General features: G+C 34.3%; 1 protein-coding gene across 2 annotated transcripts in view; it reads left to right on the top strand.

The window, feature by feature from the left end:
• LOC145286141 (rab-like protein 3) overlaps positions 1-19,266 on the top strand; it is a 197,096-nt gene that overhangs the window by 163,230 nt on the left and 14,600 nt on the right. For both annotated transcript variants that reach the window (XM_080134864.1, XM_080134863.1), the window contains exons 6-7: positions 753-824; positions 7,912-7,953. In XM_080134864.1, the coding sequence (XP_079990990.1) occupies positions 753-824; positions 7,912-7,953 (114 nt within the window). The remainder of the gene's footprint in view (positions 1-752; positions 825-7,911; positions 7,954-19,266) is intronic.

Raw genomic sequence — 19,266 nt, 5'->3', positions numbered from 1 at the left:
CTTCTAACAAATAAATTTGAGTGTTTTATTTTTTTTTTATTGTCAATCAAAAAAAATTAAAGAATCGTTTTGGAATCGGAAATTAGGTTTAAAAAGTTCCAATTTTTCCGATTCTGATTAATCATCCCAATACTAGATGTAAGTAAATACTGCGTTTGCTGCTCGTGTTGTGAGCGACTGCTGTAGTCACTGTTCATGACCTGAGCAGATGCCATTGTTGCTGCTCACAACATAAATAAAGCCATCATCGCTTCTTATAACAGAAGTGAATAACCTCTTTGCTGGTTATGGCATAAGTTAGTCTTTTCAGAAGAATTATCTGTATCATATAGTCATTAATTTGGTCCTTGGTGCCCCATAATTATTTTGGCAATGCAAGCATTTGGATTTGATGCTGATACAAGATTTTATTTACAATTGATTTGAAAGACAAAGATACTCAGGCACAACAAATATAAGATTTTAAAATAATAATTTACTAAATTTATTTTAAAATGTTCTGCAAAATGTTTAGTAACATAAGATTAGAAATCGATTTGAAGCTCATTTTTATTTTAAGATGAAATCATACTTTCAAGTGTTAATTTCTCGCTACAATTTTTTATGGTACTGACTTTTTTTTTTTTTTTTTTTGTCATTGCATCGTATGTTGTTTTTGTAAATTTTCATTTTTATATAATCTAAAATTGCTTTTGTATAATTTAATTTACATTCATTAAATCTTTTTTTTTTTTTTTTTTTTTTTTTTACAGGATTGTAAGCAAAAAAAGTATCTCGCCCCAGGGTCAACAAATGCAGTGATAGTATCCAAGTTCTTTGATAAGGTAAGTTAATTTGTTAACCTTTTAAAATTAGATACAAATTTGGAGGAATGACAATATTAAAATCATCCTCATCCTACATTTTACCGTCTTATTTCCCTTGGTCATTCGTGCGACGTTTTCTGACAGCTTACAATCTTGGTCACCAAGCTTGTCAGTCTTCAGGATTAGTTCCATTCACCGTTTAAGACCCTTTTTGATGGTTTGCATAAGAATGGAAGTAATTCTAAAATCTATATTTAACACTGCAATTGAAAAGTTAACTTTCCTTAATCAAACATTTCTTTTATTTTTGTCATATGTCTATTTTTATGATCTTTATAATTAATCTATCAGTTTGTCATGTTTGCAAAAATTGTTTTTAGATGCTTCTTTATAACACAGGGTGGAACGATAAGATTGTCGCTCTAGAAAAGATGACATGATTCCATTTCCGTTTTGTGAAAACCAGGTTTTATTTTTTTGTTGCAGAGCATCTACTAATTCGTCAGTTGTGTACAAATCCCAAGAGCGATAGGAGCCTTCTATCATGTCTGAAAGTGGCACAATGTTCAACAAGTAACATTGGAGATTATGCTCTACTGATCCAAGTTATGGCAACAGGACCATTGCCAGCACCCTCAAAATGCATTACTAGATTGCCACGAATAACAGGGATGTTCCCAGGGTGATGAAAACAAAGTTTCCGGCCACAGTTATGGTCTTTGGCGTGGTTTCAAGTTAGGGCCGCATCATGCCACCTCACATCTTTGAAGTCGGTTTGAAAGACAACACTAAAGTGTACCCGGATGTACTGAAGAGTGTGGTGATCCCCTGGTTCAATCAAGTGGCTGCTGGCAAATTCTAGATGTAGCAGCAAGACTCGGTACTGGCCCACAAGTCTAAAGAGACCCAGGCTTGGCTTCAGAAGGTGCTACGACTTTGTACCTTTTTCACACTGGCCACCTCCCTTCTCCCCCAACCTGAACCCGTTTGGTCATACGTCGAGAACATCATCAACATGACCTTCCACAACACCAAAGCCAGCCTGATCACCGCCATCCACCGAGTATTCACTGAGCTCCCGCCAACACCTGTGGAAAAAGCAAGCTCCAAGTTCCAGACCCATATTGAGGTGATGATTGAGGCTGAAGGCAGCTACATTTGAATAGATGTCAACTCTACTACATAATCAAATTACCTGAATTGATTTTTATTAATAAAAGTTTTAAAATAAAGCTGTAGTGTTATTTTCTTTAGAGCGACAACTTTAGTGTTTCACCTTGTACTTAGTTTTCATTGGTGCACCACATAAGTTTGAACTGGTGCTACCAGATCAGGTTGCGTTTAGATACCAGATTTCTGATCTAAAATACACCAAACATTGATGTTGTTTTTTTTTCTTTCCTTTTGTAAAACTGTCATGTTCTGCAAAGCTAAAAGCAACAATTTTCTTTTATAAAACATCAAACAAAACATCATGAATAAATATCTGACGATATAAATAACTTGAAGCATAAAATCTTTTGCCAAAATGACTGGATTTGGCATTAAATAATCTGAAAAGGGTTGATGTACCATAAAACGAAACCATTAAGTCAAACAGAATGAATAAATTTTTGAACATTTTGTAACACTGAAATTTTGTAAGAAAGAACTATCCTACATGGATTTGAATTAGTAGAAGTCATTGGACAATGAAAAAGACAAAACGTTTTACTTTGAAAAGGAAATTTGGATTTCAAAAGCTCAGATTAAAATTTAAATTTTATTTAACAATTTTTTTTTTGTTTTTTTTTTTATAAAAAAAAAAGTCCAATCTTGTGGAAAAACATATCAACAAGCAAATTTTATGTTCATTTTTAATTTTTAAAAAGTTTTATTCAAAAAAAAAATATGGACAATATTGCAGATTCTTTTTTTGTTTTTTAGTAAAGTTTTGTAAATAAAATTTTTTTTTAACTAAAATCAAAAATTTACCAAATGTGCACATGCAGTTCAACCGAAAGTAAAAGAAAGTTGCGTCGACCGAGCATGTGTCCTTTTGATATTTGCTGATTCTGGGGTGCTTTAAGTCTAAATAATAATAAAGTATTTTGTAAAATGATCACCTACTTCCTGCCCACAAAGTGTTATTGAGTGTTCATTTCTTTATCAAATATGGTAGGACAGAGTGAGTCACCATTTTTTTTTTCTTGGCATTACAAAATGGCCATTTTTTTTTTTGTTGTTGTTTTACTACTCCAAGATTATATTAGTGTTGGAGTTAATGAAACAAGACATATTCTTTTAGGTTTATTTCCAAAATTATTTGCAAGTTGTCAACATGTAATTACATATTAAAAAAAAAATTTTTTAACTCATTGTTATTTTACTCATCACAGTATGGGGTCAAAGAATAAAATTCTCCTCTTCCAATCTTTATTTTTTTTTCTTTCTGATTTGATGGCTTTGTAAGCAATCATAACAGCTGGTCAGGATTCAGCCCTATGAAAAAAATTTCCATTACAAAAGATAATAGATACATTAAAAAAGAGAAAGCTTTAAAATTTGATCACATGATGGAAAGAATTTAACAAAAGAATAACCCACTCTGTATTTTTAAAGCTTGAATTCATATTTAAAGAGGTTATTGTTCATGTTGTTATCAATTTGTTGTATCAAAGTAAAATTACTTCCTTTCATTCTTACTGGCAAATGTTTGAAAAACAATATGGAAACTAGGTCAAACAGTAAGTGAGAGATGAAAATCTGAAGTTAAATAAAAATAATTTATCAACTAAGTAGATCAATAATGAAGATGGGAAAGAAATGACCTCTTCAGGCCATGGCATTTCAAAGCCAAATGTTTCTCAGCAGAAAAGAAGAGCTAGGTTTATAAATCTAGAAAAAAAGCTGACTTTAAGAAATTAGCTTAGAAATGATAAAGAATATATGCATGCAGCAGCAGAAAGTAGAGGGTGTAGGTAAAAATAAGATACGAGAAAAGGAGACTTGCATGGGAGAGTAAGGAATAAATAGAGAGAGGTTAAAAAAATACTAAACAGACATGTATGTAGTTTTAAATAGTGATTTTATCTATTATTTATAATTCATACTAGAATTGTCCACAAGGGCCCATGGTTTAACAGATAAAGTATTATGTATAATTTAGTTGTCAGTGATACTCTTCTGGAGGTCGAAGGTGGGATACTCAGAATACAATTGTGAATTGCTTGAGATTCTACCCAATCATGGCTAACAGAAAGAGAGCATGTTATCTCTGTATAGTAAATAAATTTGAAATTCTGAGCAGATTCCCCGAGTACGACAAGATACACCTGAAGAAAGTTAGAGGTTACATTGAGTGAAACGTTGTGAAAAATGGCACTCAAGATGAGAACAGTACATCCAAGAATTCAAATCATACATTCTGCTGATTATTATTTTTTTTCTTTCCATCTATTAGATAAATCTCCTCTGTCTGTTTAAATGTATATATGTACGTATGTTTGTATGTCTGCCTAAAACTTTCGACAGAGGCGACGGATTTTCATGAGATCAGTATCGTTGTGAAGCTCAACCCTTCGGACGACAAATATCGAAAAATGGGCTAAAAGCATTAATTCTTTCACTCGCAACTGAGCACTTTTCTACAGGGAGAGGGTCGCATTTTTGCCGATATGTTTGAAAGTCATCCCCACTTTTCGATTGACTAGTCTTAATTTAAAGCTTCACCACTTTTGGTTTGGCGATGGACTCCTCCTTCGCAGTACGGGTTTGAGCCTGGCTCCCTACTACCACTTTTTTTTTTTTTGCTCTGCACACACCTCCAAACACCCAGGCAATGCCGGCCACCTAGGCTAGTTATATTTAAATTACATTTAAGCAATTGCAAAAATATATGCACATGAATTGGACAGAGATGAGCAGTCTGCCGAGTGAGAGGGGAGGTATTTAAAAAATTAATGTGACTGGGAGAGAAGAGATAAATTTAAAAGGAAAAATGTTTTCTTTTTCTTTTCTAAGACTCTAGTCAGTATCAGTTAACTCTGTTAGTCTATATATATAAAAGCGAAAATGTGTGTATGTATGTTTGCTTTTTGTATATGTCCGAGAAAAGCTTCTTTCCGAGAAACGATCGGTCAACTCACTTCTTAAAACTTTTTATATCATGTCTAAATTATAATATCTATGAGTTAACAACGGGGGTCGCCTGTCTATTTAATTTGCTCGACTTTGAAAAGATAAATATTCAACATTTTTCGATCACCGCATGTGCATTAAGCTTTTTCGTATAATAAAAGTGAAACTAATTCTGGCGGCATTTTTCCGGTCGCGATCGCCGGAAACGTCCGAAAGCAATCAGCTTTGATCAATGTTGAGTTTCTCCTTATATCAGACAACTGCTATTCAATTTGGAGAATCCCCTTTTTATGGGGGGGCTGGTTTTCCCCACAACATCTTGGGGAAACAAAAAGAAATAAAAAATCCTGCCCCCGCAGTCAAAGTTGACCTCATTAAGTACGAGCACCTGCCAAGTTTTAATACTTAAATAAATTCAAACATTTTTCCGTTACTATTTCGTGGTGGCCCAGTGGTTAACGTTGCACGTTTTTTTTTTCACACTTTAATTTCCAACTTCGATTCAAGGGTTCGGGTTCGATCCTTCATACTTACCTACCAAAACTTTTTTTTATTCCCTCCCCCCGACACAAACACCCAGGTGTTTTGATTTAACTAAAACCACACACCTCCAAACACCCGGGCAACGTCGGGTACCCCCCCCCCGCTAGTCTATTATATAAATTATACATGTATAAGTTATTTGTATGTCCAACTAAAATTAAAAAAACTGCTCACCAAGGACTGATAGTTTATATTTTCTTGATTGATATTGCTCTGGATGTATAATATCTAAAATTTAGAAAACATATTTATTATTATTTGAGAATAAACTGTCCGATTTTTTATAGAGACGAGAGAGAAAGAGAGAGATACAAGTTTTAATATAAAGATGTTACACACACTATTTAAATTCTATTTAGTGTTTTATGATCCCAGGTATTTATTTTGCTTGAATGGATCAGAAGAGATTGCAAATTGCATTGTTATGATGACTCAACTTATGTATTCATGAACTAAAAGTTTTGTCTCTGTGTTGCAGATATTAGCGGTGTAAGACTCTAAGAAAGCAACTCTCGCCATGGACTTGTGTCAGAAGCATCATTGAATTTGTAGCAAAAGGGCATTGAGAATGGTGGTGACTGTAGAAAAATACATTCTGAAGTACAGACGGTTGCTTGTTTTAACGGTACCAGTTCTGTCTTCGTAACTCTTCAACTTTTGGAGTTAAAAAAAAAAAAAAAAAATAGGAAACTTTACTTTTGGAGCAACTTTTGTATGCTACATAATTGCAGTTACCATAAAAGAGAAAAAAATATGCAGAAAGTTTATTTGCTGCATCACTATTGTGTCCATCTTTCCAGGTGAGCATTACCATCCAGTGAAGCAACTAATGTGTTGGTGATGAACAGCTGTTTCTGTCAACAAAAAAGACGGATAATCCATCAGGACCAAAGAATCCTCCACACTATGCTGCATAATGATTGGATCGATTAAAGGATATTTTTTTTTTTTTTTTTTTTTTTTTACATGGAAATCACCACTTATCAAAGCCCGGAGGCCACCCAGGGATAAGGGTTATTGCATGTACAGTTGATCCAAGAATTCAAATCAGACATGCTGCTGATTATTAGTTTTTTTTTCTTTCCATCTATTATATAAATCTCACCTGTCTGTTTAAATGTATGTATCTTTGTATGTCTGCCAGTTTTTTCTTAAAAACCATTCAGTTTTGTCTGCATGTGTGAAATGTGCAAGAGTAATCTTACAATTTGAAGAGTGTTTCAGTTCATGCACAATACCTGGTGCTACCAAATCAGCCTGCCTGAAGATAACGACTTTGCGACCTAAAATGCATCAAACATTGATGTTATTGTTTTTTTTTTCTTTCTCTTTGCAAAACTTAATCATGTTCTGCAAAGCCAAAAACAAAAAATAACAATTTCCCTCTACAAAAACAACCAAACCAAAACGATGAATAATTCTTTGAAGATATAAAGAATTTGAAACAGAAAATCTTTTTGTATTATTTGGATTCATCAGACTATTGTTCTCATGTTGAGTGTTATTTTCACAATGTTTTGGTCGATGTAAGCTCCAACCTTCTCCAGGTGTGTCTTGTTGAACTCAAGGATTTTGTCCAAAAGACCTGTGGCACAGTAGTTAGAGTACTTGAAAAAATCGATAGTAAAAATGATATTCACCTGAAGGTTCAATTCTGTGTAGGCGATCGAAAAATACAATTACGAATTACTTAGAACCTCAGTTCAGTCATGGCTGGCGAAACAAGAGCATACTACCCCTGTGAAGTAAAGGGTTCAGTTTGAAATTATGTCCAAATTCACGAGTTCGACAGAAACATTCCCGAGTTCAACAAGATACACCTGAAGAAGGTCGGAGCTTAAATCGACCGAAATGTTGTGAAAATGACACTCAAGATGAGAATAGTCTGATGAATCTAAATAATACTTCCCACCGGACTACAACTTGGATGTCTTCAAGTCCAATGTTAACAAATTCCTAATGAACTGCCCCCTTAAGTAAACACTTCATCAAATCTCCACACTAACGTAATGTACTTGCAATAACCCTTATCCCTGAGTGGCTTCCGGGCCTTGATAAGTGGTGATCACTGTGTAAAAAAAAAAAATACTAATAATCAATCCTCATCTCCAGAATTCAAAAAGAAAATCTGTTATCGAAATGCCTTTACTTGACATTAAATAACCTGAAAGAGTTGAAATGCTGTAAAACGAAACCACTAAACCATGGAAAAATACGTTTTTATTCTATTTTCTAGAATAAAAATTTTAAAAAATAAATTTAGACACAAGTAATAATTTTGATTAAAATGTTTTGTAGAAAGAAACAAATACCATTCAATTTTTGTGTTAAAAGAAAAAAATATTTTCAAAAGGTGATGAAAAAAATGACGTCTATACTTTCCTTTTAACATTGTAAAATAGTAAAAATTATTTACTTAAAAGAAATATTTATTTTATTTTAGGTCATAGAGCGTCGATTTTACAGTAAAGATTACAGTGGTCAGGTTAGTCTTTGATTTGTTTTTTTATTCACTTGTCTACGTTTTTATTAACCAATTAGTTAACTTGTTGGTAACACCATCAACAATGAAAAAATATATATTATAACAGAAAACCTAACATAAAACGGTGGACATTATACAAGTGTCAGACTTGAAATTTCTATGAATATTTAACAATTTTTTAAACAAGTTACATCCATTAATTTTTTTTGTTCTTGCTTGTTATACATCTTGATCACTGAACATCTAAGTTTCAGCATTCTATATTTATTAACTAGATGTACCTATTCGGTGTTGTCCAGGATGCATTAAAATTGCTTTAGTTTTTAAGTTTTAATTGTTTGCACAATTTAAAAAAATTTAGAAAAAGAAATAAAATTGTTGTTATAAGAGAGTCGTGCAATAAGTAATGCCCCTGATCCACTTTCCATAGCAGTAGAGCAACGAAACTTGGCACAGTTATAAGTCTTTCTCTACATAGGAACCACCCAGAGTTATGTATTTCTCCCATCGTTTGATGCAGCTCTGGAGACCATTTTTGTAGAACACCCCAGGTTGGTCCTCCAAACACGACGTGACTTCAGAAATCAAGGCTGCATCATCTGGGAAACGCTTTCCTTTCAAAAACAACTTCATGGCTGGGAAGAGGTGAAAGTCAGAGGGTGCAAGGTCGGAAGAGTAGGGAGGATGGGGGAGGATTTCATAACCACACACCCGTGCTTCTGATCTGGCGACATGCAAGTTGTGGACCGGAGCGTTGTCCTGCAGTAGGAGGGTACCTTTGCTGATCTTGCCCTGCCTCTTGATTTTGATAGCTTCCCTTAATTTCCTCAAAAGTGAAGCATAATAGGCTCCTGTCATTGTGGTATCCTTTGCCAGGAAATCTGTCATCACTACTCCGTCCTAGTCCCAGAAGACTGTGAGCATGACGTTGCCAGCGGAGGGCTGCAACCTTGCCTTTGGAGGTGGTGAGTCCAAGTGCTTCAATTGCATTGACTGGGCTTTGGTCTCTGGATCATAGTGATGGACGCAGGTTTCATCCTGTGTAATCAGTCTTTTGAAAAACTTTGACTCATCTTCTTGGCACATCTCCAAATTCATCCTCGAGAACTCAACGCGTTCTCTCTTTTGGAATGGTGTGAGCAACCTGGGAATCCATCTGGCAGACACCTTATGCAAATGGTCATGAATAATAGTTTCCACAGACCATGTATTAATCTTGACATCTTGGGCTATTTGGCGAATAATAATGCGTCAATCTTCCAAAATGGCAGCTTTAACTTGACGGACAGACACCTCATGAATGGCAGAAGGAGGGGGGCGACCAGGTCTGGGAGCTGTTTCCACAGACTTCCGGCCATGTTTGAATTCACAATGCCTGCGTTTTACAAGGTCATATGATGGGGCATTATCACCATAAGTTTCTTTCATTTCATCAAAAGTCTCCTGTCGTGTGCGTCCTTTCAAATACAAAAACCGGATCACTGCTCGACATTCAACAGGCTCCATTTCACACCTGACTCAGTTCAAACACCTGTAAAACAGAAACCACAATTAGTTCAGAGCTATAATTTGCCAAATAACCCGTAGAGATATAAATCATTGCACATGCAAAATTTCAGCTATATCAGACAACTGGAAGAGGGTCAGGGGTATTATTTCATGTCCCTTGTAAATTAAGTTATCTGCATTGATTAATTTGATTTTCTTAGTGATTATAGAAAAATGTTTTGCTATCATTATGGACTGGACTGTTATTAATTATTATATTGCCATGAACATGGTACAACAATAATAAATGAAAACTGGCTCATCAGAAAAAGATTTTGATTTGTGATCATAAACGCTATATGGGTCTGACTTTGAAAATCCAATAAGATAAGTTTATAGATATAGACAGAAAATAGATCATGTTTTCAAAAGTCAATATAAAATTTTGTGGAAACTAGTATCAGAATTTTTGTTTTTTGTGTTTGAAGATGTTAATTCTGTTATCCTTCAGTTTCAAATTCAAAATGTTTAACTTTTTTTTATTCAGTCAAACTTAACATTTTAAATGGTGGTTGGTCTTCACTTAATTGGTTATCTTGAAAACATAATACAAGCCAAATTAAATCTAATTTTTTTTTTTTTCTTTGTGCACTCAAACTGAAATTATTTGCAAATAATATTTTATTAATCTCACTAACTTGAATGAATTTCTAATTTTAGCCGTTGTTTATTTCACTGATGCTAGTAGTTTTTATTTTGTCGTGTAGTGAGTTCTCTGAGTGTCCTGATGATCATTTCAATGGGTCCTCTGAAAAATGCAATCGAATCTCAACTTTTTTTTTTATATAAATTGTAATGCTAAAATACATTCAAACAGGTTTTTTTTCTATCATAGTCCTGAAATTATCATTTCTTTTTAGTTACAAGACTATAAGAAATTTGAAAGATGCAGAAAAATGTAAAGCAAAGAATTTTTTTTAATAAGTAAAAAAAAGATTTCTGTTAAATAAATTCTTTAAAAAAAAAAAATTTCTGTTTGTCAAGCTCTTATATCAAAACTCTGAAGTGACTCTGAATTTTCTATCAATGCTTTGGATTGACTAGATGAGTACTGAAATTCTTTGGATACCCATTCATTAAAAGTACCTTCAGAAAATAACATTTCTTTAAGACCAAATCACAAGGAATTTACTGAGCACTTTCAGATTTCTACATGTCACGTGAGCAGGATGTCTAACCATCACTATCATTGCCAATCATCATGGTATTGTCTAACCATCCACCTGACACTCATTTAACACTTATCCTCGAATGGCCTTTGAACCTTAATAAGTGATTATACCCTAGTAAAAAAAAAATTATTTAATCATTTTCAATGAAAGTTTGCATTAATAGTGTTTTATGTATTTTAACCAGCTGTACATACCTGGCATTTCCCAAGAGTCTTTGTAACTTGTCAGGTTTTGTAGTTTTATTTATTTTTTTAACTATGCCATTTTTGTATTTTGTTTTTGCGGATCCTGAAAAAAGATTTTGATAGAGTACAAAGAGAAGTTGTCTTTATAGGCTTTTCGTAAACTAGGGACAAATAAATGGTTGGTGAAGGCTGTTCAAACAATGCTCAAAACCGTGTAAGAATTAACGGTGCATTTAGTGACAAATTTAATGTTAATGTGGCTTGCTGTACACCGAAGAGTTCCTGTTATATTTTGTCTATATATTTTATAGATGCACTTTTATAAAATGCATGCCAAAATATATACATTCTGATGATTGTAGCTTTTGTAATCAAACAACAACTTGTTCAATCAACAAAGTTTTATTTATTTTACAGATGATAATCTGACAAGCGAGAGGGTTTGGGTCTATATGGGGAGGAGGCGATCAGATGGCAGAAGTGTGTCACTGGCTTTGCTCTCTTCTCTCTGTCTGATTATCTTTGTTTTGACTTGTTTTTATATTTACATCGACTCGCATTCCTTGATCAGAATTTGTTCTCTTATTTTGATCTTCAATTTAAAAAACTTTCAGCAATTTCAATCCAGAGTTAAATATTTCTCTCATTGTTTCCTAATCTTGATTCTTTGATCAGAATTTAGTGTCAACGTCATTACCAGCAATTTGGTTTACAACTGGTTTTGCCTGGATCAGATATTTTCCGGCATGGTCCATCAACTATGCAACATTCCTACAGTTGCATAAGAGACCCCTGGTAGAAGTTTAAACAATAAATTTGACCAGAAAATGTGACCATGGGTCACGTGCAGAATCTACATGTGGTGTGGTCAAGAACGGCAAACAAAAAAAGTCGGTCACAAGTCTAGGAGAGCCCAGGAGATGGCATCAAAGCGAGTGACCGCATTCTTGCAAAACAATGTGATAGAATGTCGGTTGATTGGAAATCGTCATTCTAGGACACATAAAAAGCGACATACAGCAAGAGACGAAACAACAACAAACAAGTTGGGAGCAACACAGTCTTCTACCGCCCCATCACACGGCAATCAGATTTGTCAATCTGTCATTAAAAACTTAAACGTACAGAAATAAACAACGAATATTTTTATACTCAGCTGCATGTGTTCTCTTTTCCACTGATGAGTGTTTAAGTATTTTGAAATTAAATAAACTTAAAATTCGGCCATCCTATTCACCATCACTCCATCATCAGAGTGGAATGTAACACTACCTCAACCGTGCAAGTTCTGTTTACGCTCGTGCGGACATAAAATCTGCTCCCTTCTTTGTATTCAGATCGTTCCCCCCCCCTTTTTTTTTTCCAAAACGGTTGCTTACATATCATCGGTGTTTTCTTATGTGACATTTTATTCGTCTTCGGGTTATAGCGATATCTGTTTCTACCTTCTTCTTCTGCTTGTTTTCTCTCTCATGTTCTATATCTTTCTGGCTACAAAGGTAGTTGTCAAAAGTTATCCTTTGGTTGTTGGCATGTCTTTTGCCGTAGATATAATGCCAATAACCAGTTCTATAAATCAGTAAATTCCAGAGTTGCAAAAAAAAAAAATAAAACGTAGTTCTATTTATACTTTTGCAGACATCACAAGTAGGAGTATATCGTGGTTCTGTACCGAGTCTGTTGCTTTTAATTTGTGTTGTAGAAGCATCGTTTAGTTTTGTATGGATTGTCCAAAAGTGATGCTAATGATTTAGTAGATACCTGTGAAATAATGGAAGAATCGCTTGTTAAAAACTTGAAAGATTGCTATGAAATGTCAAAGTCTAAAAGTGAATGTTACCAAGACTAAAGTGATGATCAGTGGTTGTAGTGTTGGAAAACTCCCCAAAAGAGGAAAGTTCCTCTGCTCAGTTTGTGGAAATCAAATGCAATTCAATCTTTTGTGGTATTTGTAAGCATTGGGTACACAAGGAGTGCAGTGGAATTATCGGTAGGTTGAGCGATAACTGATTTGTGTGCAACAAATGAATGTGAATTCAGAATATTTAGATGGCAAGACTAATAAGGTTGCTCAGGAATTTTGTTAACTTGGTGATAACATTGGAGCACAAGGAGGAGCAGGTGCTAGTGTTATTGCAAAAGTTAGGAGTAGATGGAGTGAGTTGAGGGAACTTCGGTAATTTCTAATTGTCAACCAAGAGAAGAGTCTATCATGCATGTTTATGAAGTGTAATGATGTATGGAAATGAAACCTTGCAAGTGAGGCTTAATATTAAATTTGGATAGTATAGGGAGATGCGTGCATAGCTGGAAACCTTGTTGATATGATCATATTGAAAAAAAAAATGAGTGCTCATGTTAGATGTAGAGCAGTTGAGTTAGTAAGGTCAGTTGGCAGGGGAAAGCCAAGGAAAGCATGGGAGAAAATGATAAGCATGGATTTTAGAGATAGAGGAAAGACCTGGTCAGATGTTAGTTTTGAAGTCAATTTCTAAAAGTTGTCCAAGACATGGACAAAACGGACATTAAACCGAATATGATGATTTAAGATTTTGAAACTTAAATTTGACTATAGAATCGTTTGGTGTTGCAATATTTCATAATGGGGTATGATCCCTCACAGTCAGGAGATTCTATTTATAAATGATGTTGCTAGGAACTAATGAATCGAATTAATTCACGTTCTGCTACCAACCAATCAGAAACCAGAATTGTTCCATAAATATTAAACCTTTCTGTAGCAATTTCGCATGTTTTCTTTGTGTCACCACGGGAAGAATCTTTTGCTCTGTGGATTCCAACTCAAGAACTGTCTACTGAGAACCAGTCAACCAGGACTTGTATAGAACAACTAACCATCGGAAACTGTTCTGTCAACTGTGAACCAGTCACCTCCAGGACTTGTGTAGAACAACTAACCATCGGAAACCGTTCTGAAACTAAACATGGCTTACACTTCTAGAGGTTCTGGGCCCAGCATGCGTCTTTATTTCGATGGATCCGAATCAAAATTCGAATTGTGGCAAGTTAAATTTCTAGGATATCTACAAATCCAAAAGCTACACAAAGTACTTCAAACACAACCTGAAAACAGAAACGACCTCGACTTCATTGAAAAGAACGCAACTGTCTTTGCAGAATTAATACAGTGCTTAGATGACCAAAGTCTATCACTGTTAATGAGAGAAGCCCTAGATGATGGCTGCAAAGCATTGAACTTATTGAGAAAGCATTATTTATCGAAAAGAAAGCCCAAAATTATTTCTTTATATACTGAACTGACCTCTCTAAAACGAATGGAAGCCGAAACCATTACAGATTATAAGAGTCAAAACTACTGCAAATTCTTTAAAAATGTCTGAAGTTATTAGCGACAGTCTGTTAATTTGCATGATCCTCAAGGGATTACCGAATGATTTCAAGCCATTTACCACCGTGATAACCCAGAAAGAAAAACCCATGACTTTTAGTCAATTCAAGGTGGTACTCAGAAGTTACGAGAAAACTGGAAAAATGATCACAGAAAAAAACGAATCTACAAATATCATGAAATTTAAAAGTGCACACATAAAAACACCAAAATTAAATTATACCCATGCCAGGGGGGGGAAAAAAAAACACAATGTTTCACCTACTAATAGTACAAAAATTATTTGCTATAATTGTGGCCGACCTAATCACAAGAGTTTCCAATGTAGATACAGGACTTTCAAGGGTGACTCCATTAAAAATGTGGAGAGCTCTGTTAGCGAACATACATTCTTATTTTCAGGTACATTTAACGCTTCAACAAACAATAATAATTTTCTTGTCATTTGTGGTGCAACGGCACATGTGATTACAAAGGAATCTGATTTTATCAATTTTGATCCCAACTTTAAGCCACAAAATCATTTTGTAGAACTTGCTGACGGCAGTCAAGTAAACGATATCATTTTGAAAAGAGGTGATGCTAAAATCTCGCTAAGGAACAATAAAGGTGAACTGTTTCTGTGTTCTAGAAAACGCTCTTCTAATACTGAAATTTAAACAAAATATATTTTCTGTACAAGCTGCCATTAAACAAGGTGCAAATATAAACTTTAGCCCCAATAAATCAAAACTGGTGTACCCGAATGGAACTGTATTCGACATTAAAGAAAATGGAAGGCTATATTACTTAAATAGCGTAGTCTCATCGAAAATTGCTTGCCATGATTTACAGACATGGCTTATACTTCTAGATTTGGTCATTAAATTATTAATACAATCAAAGTGTTATAAAACTATAACTAATTTTTTAAGGTAATGTATTAACAGATAGGAAGTTATCAAAAGAAAAGACGACAAAGTCTATGCATACAAACTGTGTTTTTATTGATAACTTAAGCAAAATAAATGTTTGAAGAATGAGTTCAGCATGTCAAGAATGTTCTGATAAAAGGAAGGTGTTTATTTGTAGAAATTGAATACATTTTAAATTCCTCCCTGGAAGGAATTGAGAAGACATGTTAATTTTGGTTGGGACTTGTGTATTTATGTGCGTGTGTGTGTGTGTGTGTAGATGAGATAGTCATGAAAAATGTGTGTTCCTATTTACTTTCCTCCCCACGAGGGCAGAGTTAGACACAAGATCAGTTTTTAATGTAGGAAAATCCAGCTCCCTAAAAGGGGGCACTTTGAATAGGAACAAAAATTTAAATTGTTTCAGTCATGAAGAATTTCTCCTCTACTGACCGAGGACAGAAAATGTGAAATGTAGTATTAGAACAGATACTACTTGTTTTGATAGTGTATGTGTGTTCATTTCGGCTGGTGCCATGTGCATTTATGTGTGCATATGAAATGTGTATGTGAGTTTGGTGAGCAACATGTGTGCATGTGCTCAAGTGGTGGTTGTGTTCGGAAGCCTGAAAGTCTCTTATTTGTCTGTATAGGCCCCTTTGGACAGGTGCCAGAATTAGCTTTCAAGGATGCAAAAGAAGAAAGAAAAAAAATTTTGTGGTTGGGATTTTGTAGTACATGTTAGAATTTCCTGATTGACAGAAAGAAACTATGAATTAGAGATAGATTTTGTCCAATCAATAGTCTCTACATCAAAACAATATTTACTGCTGTTGCTCTCTTCAAGCAAATACGGTTTTAATGTAAAAAAGATTCAAAGTATATAAGCTTTTAAAATATTCAAACAATACATGATGATTGGCTAAGAACTTTAAAGACGCAAATGATTTTCTACTCAAAAGTTTATAAGCTTCCAAATTCTTCCTGAATTTTGAAGAGTCAAAAAGAAATCCTTCATTTTTTTTATTTATTTATTTTTTTTTTTTATTTATTTTTTTTTTTTGTATTTGTACCTATTTAAAAATAAAAAAATGATAACTTGTTAATGAAGTGCCAAAATTCATTCTGGTGGATAATTAAGATTTTTGAAATACCATTTTTTATGCTGTTGGATCCGTGTTTAAAATAAATATTTCATCAATAGTAAACACAAAAATAATTCTGTGTGCGATTACTGAAGTTACATTGCAACACACACACACACACACACACGTGAAGTTGTCCAAGACAACTTCATTTTATTAATATAGAGATTAATTGGTTACTTGACAATAATCCTTGGCCTTATGCCTGATTTGTTACATTTTTTAAAAAATTATCATATAGCAAATAAATAATTCAGTGTAGTATCTGTTCAGTAAAGGAAAAAATCCTTCTATTTAATTTTTGTTCCAATCCAGTGCGTCTTTTTAAAAACCAACCTTTTTCCTAACTATCTGCTCTCGTGGGGAGAAAAGTAAATAGAGCTGTTACTTAAGACATTTTTATAGCATAAATCCATCCTATGAAAAGGGAGGTAACTCTTTCTGTAAGAATCTTCAATTTGAATTACTACATAATCAGACAATGCTGATAATTTGTTTTTGTTTTTTACCAAAAATTAAAAAAATGAATAAATAAAAACATGTTATAGAAGCGCTGGTTGAGTTTGATTAAAATAAATATGTATTAGATACGTTTGAAGCCAAAACAACGCATTATTACTAAATAAAATATGAATTAGAATTTTCTGCTATTTATTACTTTTATGTAAATGTTTTTATGATGCTTTTTGAATTGAAGTGAATAAGTTTAGCAGTGTTTTTAAGTTTTTGGTTAATATGCTTAACTATTGAAAAGAATGTTTGGCTTAGAGCATATATATTCATCTATTCAACAAGGGTACACTTTTTCTTTTTCTTTTTCTTAGGGGTGTTGGGTAAGTGGGGACTCTTTATGGCATGGCATGGCATTTCAAACCCTAATGCTTCTCATTAGAGTGGAGAAAGTGCTAGGTAACATGATAGGGATGGGATGTCTAGCGATAGTTTCATTAGGAGCAAAATAGATTATTAAGGCTGTTTTGTGGTTCCTGTGATCTAGGACTGTAGTTTGCATGATGTAATGGATGTATGTATATAGCATATTTGTTATAGTAGGTTTAATATATGTGGACAGTGTGTGTGTGTGTGTGTGTGTTAAAATTTTCAGGGGGGATATGGGGTAAGTTGGTTAAAAGAAGTTGCTCAATTAAACCTATGTGTATATGTGTTGTAGGTGTGGAGGGGGTTTACATTAGTGTTTTTATGCTATGTTTGTGTATTCTTAGAGGGGGCGTCTTAGATAATAACAGTGCTTAAATGAAATGTAGGTTATTATGAGTGGTAGTGGGAGGATTAATGTGAGAGGTTGAATTATAGGGGGTGCATAGTACTAGAGTTTTAATAGTGTAAGCTAAATGATAAACAGAAGGTGGAGTAGGTGGGGTAACAATGCCAAAGGGGTATGGGGTAGATGGGTGTAGACATATAAGAATTATGGGGTAATAATAGATGATATTATATAATAATAGTTTTTAGGGATGCATACTTATAAAATAGAGGAGAGTAAAAACTAAAATATAGGAAAAGGTGGATGATAAAAAATTTCCCATATTTTATTTTTTATCATCCACCTTTTCCACAACTTTTTTTGTATATGTAATTGTGAAGCAAGAGTTGCACCATCCCTAACCATACCTCTCTTAAATCGGCACTGCTTGATTCCAGTGAAAAAAGTCCTGCATGACTGGAAACAATGCTGAGATAAGCAGAAAGCACATACAACACAAACTATTCCTAAATGGTGACCCATATAGTATTGATCAGGCTTAATACCACTTTGGTAATCGAAGAGAAATCAGTGTTTCAAAGTGATTATACTGCAAATGTGTGTGTGTGTATATATATATATATATATATATATATATATATATATGACGATTAAAGTATTTGTAATAGAATAATTTCTTACCATGTTTTTCAATTTTTTAAAAGTAGACATGTTTTAGGGTTCGTTTATTTTAATAGGTGAAGTCTATTAAATTCTATTTACAAAAATAATTTTTTTTTTTTTTTTTTTTTTACATGGAAGTCACCACTTATCAAAACCCGGAAGCCATTGGTGGATAAGGGTTATTGCGTGTACAGTAATCAATGGTATAGTATCGTAGCAATCATTAGTATGGGAGATCTGATAAAGTGTCTTACTTAAGGGGGCGGTTCATCAGGAATTTGTTTATGTTAGGCTTGAAGACATCCAAGTTGTAGTCAGGTGGAAAACAGGCAGAGTTCCACAGGCGGGCACTTCTAAGAAAGAAGTTTTGTTCATAGAATCTACGTTTTGGCTTTGGCACAGTGAAAGAGTGGGGAAAATTTTTGACAGTGGTTTCAGCTAGACGGGTGTTTATCGTAAAAGATTAGCGAGGGGAGACCAGGGATTGGAATTCGGACAAGCACTTTCCATGGAAGTAATGAAGACATGCTCGTAACGTCTCTTCTGTGGGAGAGAGGTTGCAGGGAAGAGAAAAGGGCATCCCCCACTAAGCCACAAAGTCTATTTTGTATTCTGTCAAGGCAGGATAGGCTGTTTTTAGCATCTCCTCCCCAAATGTAGCAGCAGTACTCCATCCTTGGATGTACTTGGCTTTTATATAGATAGAGAATTGCATCACTAGTGAGATATTTTCTGGAGCGGTAGAAGGATCTTACCATTTTTCCAGCGACCTTGGCAACAGACTTGATGTACGTGTTCCATTTCAGGTCAGGAGAAAAGGTCAATCCCAGAAGTTTATCAAAACATGGAGCCTCCCCTAGACAAGAGCCATCCATTTCAACTGATGCCAGATGGGGATCAGAGCATTGATGATGTAAAGATAGGAGCTTGGTTTTAGATGCATTAATAGTAATCAGCCACCTCTTCCCCCACTTACCGTGCGCTCAAGATCAGAGGAGAGAGAATCAGAGAGAACTTTGTCATTTATGGCCTTAGATGTGTTGCCATAGATGGTCGTGTCATCAGCATAGATGTCAACGAATGATTTAAGTATGTGTTTTGGGAGATCATTG

This window comes from Euprymna scolopes, chromosome 10 (assembly GCF_053919585.1).
Source record: "Euprymna scolopes isolate OS-2025 chromosome 10, ASM5391958v1, whole genome shotgun sequence".
In the NCBI taxonomy this organism is placed as follows: domain Eukaryota; kingdom Metazoa; phylum Mollusca; class Cephalopoda; order Sepiida; family Sepiolidae; genus Euprymna; species Euprymna scolopes.
Note: the sequence above shows the minus strand (reverse complement) of the source record. Positions and strands in the feature narration are given on the sequence as shown.